Source organism: Sus scrofa, chromosome 13, assembly GCF_000003025.6.
Source record: "Sus scrofa isolate TJ Tabasco breed Duroc chromosome 13, Sscrofa11.1, whole genome shotgun sequence".
Lineage (NCBI taxonomy): Eukaryota > Metazoa > Chordata > Mammalia > Artiodactyla > Suidae > Sus > Sus scrofa.
In genome coordinates this window covers 158,349,155-158,363,287 of record NC_010455.5, presented here as the reverse complement: position 1 = coordinate 158,363,287, position 14,133 = coordinate 158,349,155, and the positions used below count along the sequence as shown (strand labels likewise).

Genomic DNA, 14,133 nt, shown 5'->3' with positions numbered 1-14,133 from the left:
GAAGACTGAGAAGGGCCATGATGGACTGTTATAAAGTCATATAGAATATGTAATTAGCAAACAGACTTGTTCATCAAATTCTGAGACATTAGAAATAGATAAGTACTTGAAGGTGTTGGAGCTTTAAGCACATTAATAGGGAAATAGTTATTTCAAGAGGCCTTGAGGTCTGAAAAATCCAGAAGGTCTAGATAGTAGTGGATGGACATTTTAAACTTTCTTTACTATAGGACTATATTGCATATTATACAGAGGACTGTGAGAGAGTAAGTCATGGGTTTTAAGGAGCGCTTGGTTCTGCACCCACAAATTGTATCTTCAAATGAAGGAACAGTCCTCAGACATGTTGTACATTAGAAGATCTTATTGTGGGCCATGGAAGTATAAACATATTGTGGACACTCAGTACTACTGTGTTTGATGGATAGGTTGGCCCTGGCTGCCAGGCCTTCTGCTGTATTCTGTTAGTAATACCAACTCACAGGCCAGCTATGGGAGGGGCCTACCCAGGGCATAAATACCTGGAAGCAGAGTTCACAGGCCCAGCTCTGGAGAACAGCTATCACCATGATTAGAACATAGTTTCAGAAAAGGAGGAATCAACCTGTTTTCTCTAACTCACTTCTTTGTGGGAATCAGATACGAAGAAACAGTGTTTCTCTGGTGTAGGTGGGAAGGTAAAATTTTCCAGCTGGCCCACTGGGCTAAGAGCTGGATTTACATTGGGCAATAATATTCTTCTGTCCCTTCAGGATTTCACAAGAGTGCATTTTTTGCAGTTGTTTTGTTTATTTATTTTATTTATTTTCAGGAAAGTCCGAAAAACCTCAGTCACCTGGGTGTTGGTCAGTCTGTGCGGGTCCATGTTGATTTTCAACCTCCTCTTTGTGTTTGGCATTGAAAACTCCAATAAGAACCAACAGACAAGTAAGAGTGACACTGATAATATTGACCTTAGTAGTAACGAAATGCTCAGAGAGGACATCATTTTCGTCTCAAACCCCAAGTGCACTGTGATTGCTGCCTTGCTGCACTATTTCCTGTTAGCGACATTCACCTGGATGGGCCTCAGTGCTGGCCAGCTCTATTTCCTTCTAATGAGGACCATGAAGCCTCTTCCTCAACATTTCATCCTTTTCCTCTCTTTGATTGGATGGGGTAAGTGTTTGTTTCTCTACTTAGAAGGGATTTAATTTTGTTGAAATTATTTAATTTAAACAAACATCCATCAAAGACCTAATAGTGCAAGGCCTTGAGGCAGGAGACATGGAAATCCAGCAGTCACTAAGAGTGCCTCTGTCTAGGTAAGGAGTGTCTTCTCCTGTGAAGAAGGCAGATGCGATCAAAGAAGCTACATGATCAAAGAAACTACATGATGAGCCAGTAACTTCAAGGTGTTAATTTCCTTTAACATCTCCAATAATTTGAAGATTCAGACTTGCATAGATTTAACTAGCTATTTTAAAGGAAATGTTTCAAGACAATCCAAGGGGCTCTTTAAGAAAAATAACTTGAGGAGTTCCCATCACGGCTTAGTGGTTAACGAATCCGACTAGGGACCATGAGGTTGCAGGTTCGATCCCTGGCCTTGCTCAGTGGGTTAAAGAACCGGCATTGCCATGAGCTGTGGTGCAGTTTGCAGACGCAGCTCAGATCCTGTGTTTCTGTGGCTGTGGTGGTAGGCCAGCAGCTATAGCTCTGATTGGACCCCTAGCCTGGGAACCTTCATGTGCCATGTGTGCGGCCCTAAAAAAGACAAAAAAAAAAAAAAAAAAAAAAAAAAGAAAGAAAGAAAGAAAGTAAAATAACCTGAAAAACTTACTGAGTTCTAGCGAAGGAGAACTGTTTTAGTATTATCTAAATTTAAAATTATCAAAGCCAGGAGTTCCCGTCGTGGCTCAGTGGTTAGTGAATCCGACTAGGAACCATGAGGTGGCGGGTTCGGTCCCTGGCCTTGCTCAGTGGGTTAAAAGATCTGGCGTTGCCGTGAGCTGTGGTGTAGTTTGCAGACACGGCTCAGATCCCGCATTGCTGTGGCTCTGGTGTAGGCTGGTGGCTACAGCTCCAATTTGACCCCTAGCCTGGGAACTTCCATATGCCGCAGGAGCGGCCCAAGAAATGGCAATAAATAAATAAATAAATAAATAAAATAAAATAAAATAAAATTATCGAAGCCAGAGGAATTAGGCCATTTAAGCGTGGAAATTGTGCTAAGAGTTACAAAGAAATCAAAAATAGAGTGGGATTGGTGTGTATGGCCAATACTGAAAGAGAAAGGAAAACAAAAAAACAATGTCTGCTGTTGACCTACATTTGGAGAATCTTTTAGGACATTGTCTGTAGTGGATAGCAATACATCCTAGAAAAGGTCAGATGTACAACTCATTAATGGTCTTTTATAATTAATCCAAGTTTGGGGTAAATTATAGATTCTGTGCTTCTCTTTATTACATAGGAGTCCCGGCAATAGTGGTGGCTCTGACCGTGGGCATTATTTATTCTCAGAGTGGGAATAATTTACAATGGGAGTTAAACTACCGGCAAGAAGAAATGTAAGTTTATATGTATTTTTTGTCCATTTCTTTAATATAAGGGTGTAACTTTCAGTGACATTGGGCCCAAGTGTAACTGTACATGTGTATCTCACTTCGTAATTGCCATATTATATTTTAAATTCTCAAAGAACACATTACATTTAAAATATGGTGACATGAAATTTCCCTGTGATAAATACTTTTGTAGAGAAGGTTTATAAATGTGAACTTTTTAATATTAAATTTGTCTTCTTTAAGTCTGAAAATCATGACACACCAGAAGTATGATCCTTAGCAACTCCTTTTTTTCATTGCTTAATGAATTTTATTACATTTATAGGTGTATAACAATCATCACAACCAAATTTTACAGCATGTCCAGACCAAACCCTCAGTGCATCCCCCCACTCCCCAACCTGTCTCATTTGGAAACCATAAGTTTTCAAAGTCTGTGAGTCAGTATGTATTCTGCAAAGAAATTCATTGTCCTTTTTTTAGATTCCACATGTAAGTGACAGCATTTGATGTTGGTGTCTTATTGCCTGACTGACTTTACTTAACATGATAAATTCTAGGTCCATCCATGTTGCTACAAATGCTGTTATTTCTTTCCTTTTGATGGCTGAGTAGTATTCCACTGTGTATATGTACCACATCTTGATCCACTTCTCTGTTGATGGACATTGAGGTTGTTTCCATGTCTTGGCCATTGCAAATAGTGCTGCAGTGAACATCAGAGTACATGTGTCTTTTCGAGTCATGGTTTTCTCTGGGTAGATGCCCAGGAGTGGGACTGCTGGATCAAATGGTAGTTCTATTTTTAGTTTTCTGAGGCATCTCCATACTGTTTTCCACAGTGGTTGCACCAATTTACATTCCCACCAACAGTGTACTAGGGTTCCTTTTTCTCCACACCCTCTCCAGCACTTATTGTTTGTAGACTTTTTGATGCTGGCCATTCTGGCTGGTGTAAGGTGGTACCTCATCATGGTTTTGATTTGCATTTCTCTAATAATGAGTGATGTTGAACATCTGTTCATGTGTTTTTTTGCCATCTGTATGTCTTCTTTGGAGAACTGTCTGTTTATATCTTCTGCCCATTTTTTGACGGGGTGGTTTGCTTTTTTAGTATTGAGCTGTAGGAGTTGTTTATACATTTTAGAGATGAATGCCTTGTCAATCAATTCATTTGCAAATAGAAATATGATCCTTAGTACTCCTTATCTTAATTTTCTTTCCTAGAAAACAGGAATAAGAATAATAGAACACCTGTTCTGGGGTTACTGTGAAGGATCAAGCAAGTGCAAAAACATTTTATAACTTGAAGAGCACTATCCATGCTTATGAATCAATTCTATGTTGATATGATTATCATGAGTATTTCATGGGGATTTATCACACATTAATTCTCCTTGTGATGCCTGCATGAGTAATTAACTGTCAATAATGGAAGTAGATTTCTGTATGGTGTTTGCTTTTTATGTGGGGAGTTTGGGAAGAAAGCTGGGCTGAACTCTATGTGTATTTGAGAGTTTGAGAGGAAAGCTGGGCTGAGCTCTGTGTGTATTCCTGCCACCAAATGGCAGCTGCTCTTGTATTTATCCTACTTTCTTATTTTATAAATTCAACCATTCTGATACCTGGATTCTGCCTTAAGTCCCAAACCAACTCAAATCAAAACGAAACTCTTGAAATTGTGCGAGTACTCACAAAAGAAGGCTCTAGTGTCACCTATTCCCAGGGCTGCCCGTGACCAGTGTTGACCAGAGGACTAACTGCCTGGCTTGGTTTAAGGAGCCAAATAATCCAGGCACTATTTTCTCTGTCTAATTGGGATTAAATATGTTTTAATGAGTTTTAAAATGTTAATTCCACAAATAGAGATCAAGGGTAAGATGCAGGTATCTTATGAGAAAGGGAATTCTCTTCAAATTGCATAATGATTAATTTCCTACCCTATACCAGCCACAGGGCTAGACCTACTCCTACAGAAGTCTTCAGGAGAAAGAAGCCTTCTATATTAAATTGATTCACACTGAGCTGTAAATAATTGAGAGCAGATTCTTTCTTGGGTACAGTTTTTGATGTTAGGGAAGACACCAGGTGACTGATAATAAGAGTTGGAAAGACGAGAAAGAATGTGTGGCATGAATATCAGCTTCGTCTTGGATCCTTACCCCCACCTTCCACTCCAAACACACACATCAAAAGTCACATGTCCTACAGATGTGATAAATTCATTTGAGTAATAAAAAAAAATAATGAAAAAAAAAGTCACATGTCTTTAGCATATATGTACAAAGGGGAGAGATTTTTTTTTTTTTTTTTTAGTTATCCTCTCAGCAATTGCTCCTCAATATACCATACTCCTTGCCCCTCACGGCTCCCAGTTCCACTAGTCATACCTAAAACCCCTAACCCAGTTCCCTTGAAGTACTGCTATCTCTGCTAAGACTCAATTAAGGGGTAACTGCAGGGGATGTCACACTCCTTAATATTTTATTCCCCAAATCTCTGTGCCACCATATAGGCTGTTTCAGATTTCCCTGAAGAGTTGAGATAATCATAGGAAATAAGGGAGAATTTTTTGGAAGCATGTTCTGTATCTGCTAAAACTGTCTTTTCCCATGTTTCATGATAAAATTATCAAGAAGTTAGATACTACATCTGGGGTTCACCTGTGGTGTTCTCCCGACCTCAGGTTCATAGCTGTTTGTCAGATTTGACCTTGACCATGTGACTCTCCAATCTCAATTTTAGAAATCCCCCTTCTCCAAAGGTTAGTCTCCATTGTAGAAGCTATCTGTCTCCTCAACAGGCTATTTCTCAAAATCTGGCTTATTGGACTCCGAATAACAAAGGGAGAGTCTCCTGAGAACAAATCTAGCATGACTCTCTCTCCAAGTGATACAAAGATGAGAGGTGAGGAGTCCTTTAGTGCATACCTCCTGATGGCCGTGGACATCCCAGCCTCTTTCCTGTCCAGGTCTCCCCTTCTGTGTGAGGTAACTAAGGAATGTTATAGACACTTGTATACATATACACACTCACTCAGGCCTATAGTACAAATAGGAATTCTCAGAAATTGTATTGTCTGAAGTTTAAACAACTCAACACTCATACAGATAAAAATTAATATTTGTCTAATTGCTTCATCATTTGCAGGTCTGCCTTTATCAAAAAATAGAGTTAGATTGTTCCTTTTTTTCTCTCCTTTTTTTCCCTTTTAAACTGTGTTTCTCTAGGTTGCCTGGATCAGAAATGTGTCCATCTTTTTAACTGAAAATTTTGATGGCCACTTGCTCAGCCGCCAAAAAGTTTCTAGAGATCTGAAAGTACTTCTCAGTAGGATTTTATTAAATTCTTAGCCAAGTGCACTTCTGTTTCTTCCTTGTAGGGGATTGTGAGATTAAGGATGGCAGGAGGGTTATCTTTTGTTTACAGTTGAAAAGACAGGGAAGCCAGAAATCCTGAAGGTAAACTTTGCGCTCTCTCTCTCACCATTTGGAGCTATCCTTTCTATTAATGAATTGAAGGCACTCCTTTCATTTTTAAATTCACTACAGAGACCTGAACATCATCCCAATTTCCTTCTAGGTCATCATAGTAGAAATACGGTTTCTAATAATTTAAATTATAATAACCTTCCAATGCAAAACAATTTAGAAATCCTCTGGTATGTGTAATAATGGTGTTTTACCTGCAGGGGAAAGAAAGCACACATTAATCCATTGCCAAATATGTGCCAGGGCTTCTTACATTATTTTCTTTCTTCCTTTTTTTCTTTCTTTTTTTTTTTTTTTTGTCATATGGAGGGTTCCCAGGGTGGGAGTCGAACTGGAGCTGTGGCTGCTGGCCTACACCACAGCCACAACAAGGTGGGATCTGAGCCGTGTCTGTGATTTATACCACAGCTCACAGCAATGCCGGATCCTTAACCCATTGAGCGAGGCCAGGGATCGAACCTGCATCCTCATGGATGCTAGTCAGATTTGTTTCCACTGAGCCACGATGGGAACTCCCATTATTTTCTTAATACTCTAATGCCTACCTGACACCTTCACTTGGATGGGATAAGGGGATATGGCATCTCATGATCTTCCCTCCCAAACTTGCTCTTCTGTCATCTTCCCCAACTCAGTTAATGGTAATTCCATTCTTCTAGGTACCCAGGCCGAAGACTTTGGTGTTACTCTTAATTCTTCTATAATTCACATCTAACCTATCAATAAATTATTTTGCTTTACTTTTTTTTTTTTTTTCATTGTTTTGCCTTTTCTAGGGCCACTCCCGTGACACATGGAGGTTCCCAGGCTAGGGGTCTAATGGGAGCTGTAGCTGCCAGCCTATGCCCAGGCCACAGCAACACGGGATCCGAGCCACATCTGCAAACTCCACGACAGCTTACAGCAATGCCGATCCTTAACCCACTGAGCGAGGCCAGGGATCGAACCCACAACCTCATGGTTTTTTGTCTGATTCGTTAACCACTGAGCCACGACGGGAACTCCTGCTTTACTTTTAAATACATCTGGAATCAGACTATTTCTCAGCATCTCTTCTCCCTGAGTCTAAGCCATCAGATCATTGCACTTCTGACTTTTGCGTATGCTCTTCTCTTATCCCTGCATCCAGCTAGAGTAATACTTAAAACTAAAGACAGATCATGTTAAGTTTCTCCTTCTCACAGAGAGTACCTGCAGTCACTTATAATGCCCTGACATAATTTGCATCTTTTCACTAATCCCATCTACTTACATGCTTTGTTTTAGCCATACTGGCCTCTTTGCTTTTACCTCTCAGTTCAGAGCCTTTGCATGTGCAGTTCCCTCTGCCTAGAATACCCCACCCTCTCATCTACTTATGATCTTTACTCAAGTATCACTTTTTTTCCATAAGAATTTTCCTGATCATTCTATTTAAAATGAAACATTCCCTCCCCTGCTCCCCTATGCACACACTCAGGCATATGGACACGCATATACTTTAGACCTACCCTCATTAACTGCTTTATTTTTCTCAACAGCACTCATTACCATCTGATATAGTATTTTATTAATTAATTCATTTTTAATCTATTTCTCTGCACTGGAATAAACTCACCAAAGAAAGATTTTTGGTTTTTCTTTCACTTCTAATATCTTGTTATCTAGAACAGCATTTGGCATATAGCATGTACTCTGTAAATACTTTTTAAGTGAATGAATTTATTCTTACAACAATGCCAGAAGTCGATTACCATACCTCACAGATGAGAAAGAAAATACCATTGGAACTACTGTCAACAATAACTAAAAGACAAAAGCAGATACACTGAGGTTAAAGAATGATTCATGTATTTTTATTTATGTATATATATATTTTTCTTTTTAAGGCTGTGCCTGTAACCTATGAAGGTTCCCAGGCTAGGGGTCAAATTGGAGCTGCAGCTGCTGGCTTATGCCATAGCCACAGCCACAGCCACAGCAATGTGGGATCTAAGCCATGTCTATGACCTCTGGTGCAACTTGCAGCAATGTCAGATCCTTAACCCACTGAAGGAGGCCAAGGATCGAACTCGTATCTTCATGGATACTAATTAGGTTCTTAACCTGATGAAGCACAACAGGAACTCCTCTATTCACATATTTTTTAAACTTTAAACTTAAAAAAAATTCCCATTAATAGGAGATAGTTTAATTAATTTATGGCATAACAAAATAATGGAATGATACACAGCTGTAAAAATTATGAGGACAGTCTTTATGTTCTGATATGGTGTGATTTCCAAGACATGTTGCTAAGTAAGATGTAAAAATATTATATGTTATCATTTTCTTAAAAATTAGGAAAAAATATATATTTGCTGGTGTATGCACAGCCTAAATCTGGAAGAATACACAAGAAACATTGATTATCACTGGAGATAAAAACTAAGTAACTAGGGAGAGTTATAGGAGGAGGTCTTATCTTTAAATATTTGCACCTTTAAAATTTGGAGCCATCTGGTTGTGCTACATATTCAAAAATAAATTAAAACAATAGCTTGTCTAATCAGACGTCTAGTAAGTGACAGAGAGTGACATTTAAATTTAGGACCACCTAACTCAAAAGCCCACTTTCTTTCAAATAGCCCATGCTGTCTCACAGAGAAAGATGGAAGAACCAATGCATTTCATTTTTCCAGTAGGTTGCATTCTTAAAAGTCATCTCAAATATATAGAAGGCAAAGGGATATTGACTCTTAGCGGGTCTTTCAGTTGAGTGAATGTTAGTAGTGTTAATAGCCTAGAGAGTTTGTATGCCTTTCTTAGTCTGCTGAAATCATTACTTTTCTCTCTCCAGCTGCTGGCTGGCAGTTCAGGAAGGCAATGATTTTATAAAAAGTCCATTGTTGTGGTCATTCATCGTACCTGTGACCATTATCCTCATCAGCAACATTGTTATATTTATTGTCATCGCAGTCAAAGTGCTGTGGAGGAATAACCAGAATCTGACAAGGTAAGATTCCCAATGAATGAGAAGTTGGCAGACATGACTCATCTAGTGCATGATACAGCATGGTAAAATATCCACAGCTCCTAGAAGAGTTTTCAGACTCTGGGGCAATGGCAGGATATGTGGTTTGCAGGACATATCTTCCCTTAAACTGTGTCTCAGGAAGTGAATCTTCTCATCTTCCAGCATCAGTACTACAAGGTGGGTCTTTTGCATTATATAAGATACTTTTGTGCTGTATGAGCTCAACTAAAAACTAAACCTAAAGACACTAAATAAAAACAATTTCTCCCCCAATCCCAATATTCATAAAATCAAATTCGAATAATTAAAAATATGAGAAGGTTGTGAGGAGATTCTTGTAACTGTATTTTCATTTTACAGACTAGTATTTGTAGGTTATATTTTACACGTGTCACCTGAATCACATAATGGCTTTCAGTTTGTAAAAATTAGTTGCAACCATATAACAATTGGGAGATTTCACTGAAAAATTATATTTTCTCTTGAAAAAAATTGGATTGTCTGACAACATTGGGCCCACATTTGCTGCAAATGAGACGTGCTTCTGGTTTATCAGTTCCCATATAGACTGCTTCTTTCCTCTCTTTAACCTTTCTGACCCCAGCAAGCATCTTCCCTGTCATCCCTCATGTACAGAAAGAGCTTTCGGATAGAGAGATGAAGAACAGAAACTAATAAACATGTACATTCCCCCATCCCTATCTCCCATGGCATGAGTTGGTTAGAACATGGTGCTAATGAGGCTGTGAATTCAGGCTTAATTCTACAAAACTCTGCGTAACCCAAGTAGAATTACTCTAAACACATCTCTGAACTTGGTTGGTTACCAAATAGATCCATTTAGTATGAAGAGATGTGTCAAAACAACCATCATTAGTGGGAATTTAATCTTAGGTGTGTACTTTTACCAATTAAGAGTAAATATCATCTTTCCTATAAGGATGATAGCCCATATTGAGGGGAAATATGGGAAAAGATATCACTAATAATCATTCACACCTATGCCTTCTTAGCAATTTACATAAACCTTGGCTAAGTCTTGTTAGTCTAATTGTAAATCGGCTTGTATTTCCTTTACATAAAACAATACCATTTTGGTCACAGACATCAATCAGATTTGTATTTCAAAATTTTGACTGATAGCTCATGGTTCTTAAATTGGCTCAGTTTCAATGGAGAAATTGTTTAGTAAATTATCTTCTATGTATCAGTTAGCTTTGCTGTATAACAAGTTACCCTAAAATTCAATGGCTTAGGATGACAAGTATTTTTTATTTGTCATAAGTTTGAGTGTTGGTCAATTGTTCTGGTCTTGGCTGACTTGAATGCTGGTGGATAATCTTAGATAATTCACTTTCATGCCACCATAACTCATGGTTGGTTGATATTGAGTGGAAAGTGCTCAGTTGGGGAAGCTCATCTCTGCTCCATATGATCTCTCATTCTCCATTAGGTCAAGTCCAGCCTTCTTAACATAGTACTCTCAGGGTTCTAAAGGGCAATAAGAAAAGGCATGCCCTGATGAGCAGATGCTTTCAGGCTTCTGTTTGTGGAATAAATGCTAATGTCCCACTGATGAAAGTATGTCATATGGCCAAGCTTAGATTCCAGGAATACAGACTCATCGTGACAGGGAGGAAGATAACACTGCACTTTAATAATTCAACCAATGGCATGAGAAACTCCCAGATACTCCCAAAAGGAATTACTGATCCAGTTGTAACAATCACTAAAATAAAATTTCTTTCCAAAGAAAAAGTGAGTTCTTTGTGAAATTTGCCCGCAATTTTATTTAAGGAACTGTTGACCCCTGAGATTTTTGTGGGGTCACCATATTTCTTTTTGTGTATATATTTTATCCAGGTTGGCATGGGTTTTTTTTCACTTGAGGCATAATCTTATTTAATGAACAGTATATATGGGCAGCTGAATATGTGTTTTCAATAGGAGTGTAACAATGATATTAAGTAAAAACCTAAGTGAACCATATTTTCTTTCTTGCCTTCTCTTACTTAGCACAAAAAAGGTTTCATCCCTAAAGAAGATTCTTAGCACATTATCTATTGCAGTTGTTTTTGGAATTACCTGGATTCTGGCATATTTAATGCTAATGAATAATGATGACATCAGGATCATCTTCAGCTACATATTCTGCCTATTCAACACTACGCAGGTATGGTGTGGATTAGTCTGAGAGTAGCAGACCACAGAGTGGCAGAGATGTATCACCCTGGGCAAAAGTTTTCTTATTTTAAAACCCCTTTAAGGTCATTACTTAGTTACCTAGGTGATTCTATTTTTAATGCACTTTGAGGAAAGGGGAAAAATAGCTTTTTATGATGTACCTACTATGTCCTTTGCTGAGCTGGAGTTCACGGAATATGATTGCAATAGGGATGGATGACGTTAGTTCCTCTCCTTTGAGCAGAAGAGATTTTGTTGAGTGGCTAGCAACACCCCCTTTCCCTTTTTCCCACGCAACAGTTTCACAATAGCTCCTCGCCATGATGGATACGGTCAATGTCACAGTGATTCCTGGAGCTTGGACCCTTGCGGGGTTGGCTGAATTTTTCCTTTCTGTTTTTTGAGATTTTGTTATTATTTATCTTTTAAAAATGCTGTTGAGGAATAATTGCCAGATATAATTGTATATTTTAAAATGCACAACGATGATCTGATACACATATACATATAGAATGACCAAAATAACACATCCATCACTTCACATAGTTAATTTTTTCCTTTTTTCTTTTTTTATTGAAGAATAATTTACAATGTTGTATTAGTTTCAAGTGTATAGCAAAGTGATTCAGTTATACATGTATACACACACACACACACACACACACACACACGATGTATACACATATTCCCTTTCAGATTCTCTTCCATTATAGGTATCTTGGGTATACCCAAGATATTGAGTATAGTTCACTGTACTATACAGTAGGTCCTTGTTATGTACCTATTTTTTCAATAATAGGGTTTATATGTTAATCCCAGACTTCTAACTTATCTCCCCTACCCTTGCTATCCCCTTTGGTAACCATAAGTTTGTTTTGTATGTCCGTGACTGTTTCTATTTTGTAAATAGATGTGTTTATATCATTTTTAAGACATTGTGTGTGTGTGTGTGTGTGTGTGTGTGTGTGTGTGTGTAAGGCAAGAATGCTTAACTACTCAGCAACTTGTAAGGACACAAGCCATGTTATTAACTATAGTCTTCATGCTGTATGTTAGATCCTTATTTTTCTTATGATTGAAAAATATGTATTCTTGGACCTACATTTCCCCCATTTACCTCTCCTCTCAGCCCCTGGCAACCACCATTCTACTTTCTGTTTCTATGAAATTCACTTAAAAAAAAATTCCACTGATGGAGTCCCCTTTCTGGCTCAGCGGAAATGAATCCGACTAGGAACCATGAGGTTGCAGGTTCGATCCCTGGCCTCGCTCAGTGTGTTAAGGATCCGGCGTTGCCGTGAGCTGTGGTGTAGGTCACAGACTCGGCTTGGATCTGTCATTGCTGTGACTGTGGCACAGGCCGGCAGCTACAGCTCCAACTGGACCCCTAGCCTGGGAACCTCCATATGCCATGGGTGTGGCCCTAATAAGACAGAAAGACCAAAAAAAAAAAAAAATTCCACTGGTAGCTGATATCAGATAGTATTTGTCATTATCTGTTTGGCTTATATCAGTTAGCATAAGGCTCACCAGGCTCATCCATGTTGTTACAAACGGAAGGATTTCCTTCATTTTTATGGCTGAATAATATTGACACACTGCCTCTGTCTACCATGTATTTCCTTTACTCATTCATTCAACAAAGGGAATTTAGACTGTATCCATATCTTGGCTATTGTGAATAATTCAGCAGTGAACATGGATGTTCTATTTTCCCTTCAAGGTAATGATTTCAAATTTTAGGATAGTTTTTTTCTATTTCTGTGAAAAATACCATTGGAATTTTGGCAGTGATTGCATTGTATCTTTATGTTACTTGGGGTAATATAGACATTTTCACAATATTAATTTTTTTCCAATCCAAGCATACAGATGTCTTTCCGTGTATCTTTGCCTTCTTCAATCTTTTTCATCAGTGTCATAGTCATCAGTGTATATGTTTTTCCTTGACTAAATGTATTTCTAAGTATTTCATTGTCTTTGATGCTATGGCAAGTGGGATTGATTTCTTAATTACTTTTTCAGGTAGTTTGTTTTTAGTGTATCAAAATGCCACTGATTTCTGTATGGTGGTTTTTTTTTTTTTTTAAGCCTACAACTTTATTGAATTTATTAGTTCTGGGTTTTTTTGTTTGTTTGTTATTTATTTATTTATTTATTTATTTATTTATTTATTTTATTTTGGTGGAGTCTTTGGGTTTTCTGTATTTAAGATCATGTCATCTGCTAACAGAGGTAATTTTACTTCTTTCTGACTTGGATGCCTTATTTCTTTTTCCTACCAACTGCTCTGACTAGGGCTTTCAGTACTATGTTGAATAGAAGTGGCAAGAGTGGGCATACTTGTCTTGCTCCTGATCTTAGAGGAAATTCTTTTAGCTTTTCACTGTTGAGTATGATGTTAGCTGTGGGCTTTGTCATATGTGGCCTTTATTATGTTGAGGAACAATCCTTCTATACCTAATTCTTTGAGAGTTTTCCTCATGAAAGAATGTTGAATTTTGTTAAATGCTTTTTCTGCATCTATTGAAACGATCCTGATTTATGTCCTTTATTCTGTTAATGTGGTGTATCACATTTATTGATTTGCATATGTTGAACCAGTCCTGTATCCCAGGGATGAATCCCATTGATCATGTTGTATGATCCTTTTAATGTTTTTTTGGAATTTAGTTTGCTAATATTTTGTTGAGGTTTGCTGCATCTATATTCATAAAGAATATGGCTTGCAATTTTCTCTTCTTATAGTATCCTTGTCCAGCTTCAGTATTAGGGTTATCCTGGCCCTGTAAAGAGTTGGAAAGTGTTCCTTCATCTTCACTTTTTTTGGAAGAGTTTGAGAAGGTTTTGTATTAATTCTTTAAATGTTTGTTATAACTCACCTGGGAAGCCATCTGACCATTGGCTTTTATTT

The 14,133-nt window shown here is 38.0% G+C and overlaps 1 protein-coding gene across 2 annotated transcripts in view; it reads left to right on the top strand.

Moving 5' to 3' along the window:
• ADGRG7 (adhesion G protein-coupled receptor G7) overlaps positions 1 to 14,133 on the top strand; it is a 68,218-nt gene that overhangs the window by 39,465 nt on the left and 14,620 nt on the right. For both annotated transcript variants that reach the window (XM_021070565.1, XM_021070566.1), the window contains 4 exons: positions 812 to 1,158; positions 2,456 to 2,552; positions 8,859 to 9,014; positions 11,052 to 11,208. In XM_021070565.1, coding sequence (XP_020926224.1) covers positions 812 to 1,158; positions 2,456 to 2,552; positions 8,859 to 9,014; positions 11,052 to 11,208 — 757 coding nt within the window. The remainder of the gene's footprint in view (positions 1 to 811; positions 1,159 to 2,455; positions 2,553 to 8,858; positions 9,015 to 11,051; positions 11,209 to 14,133) is intronic.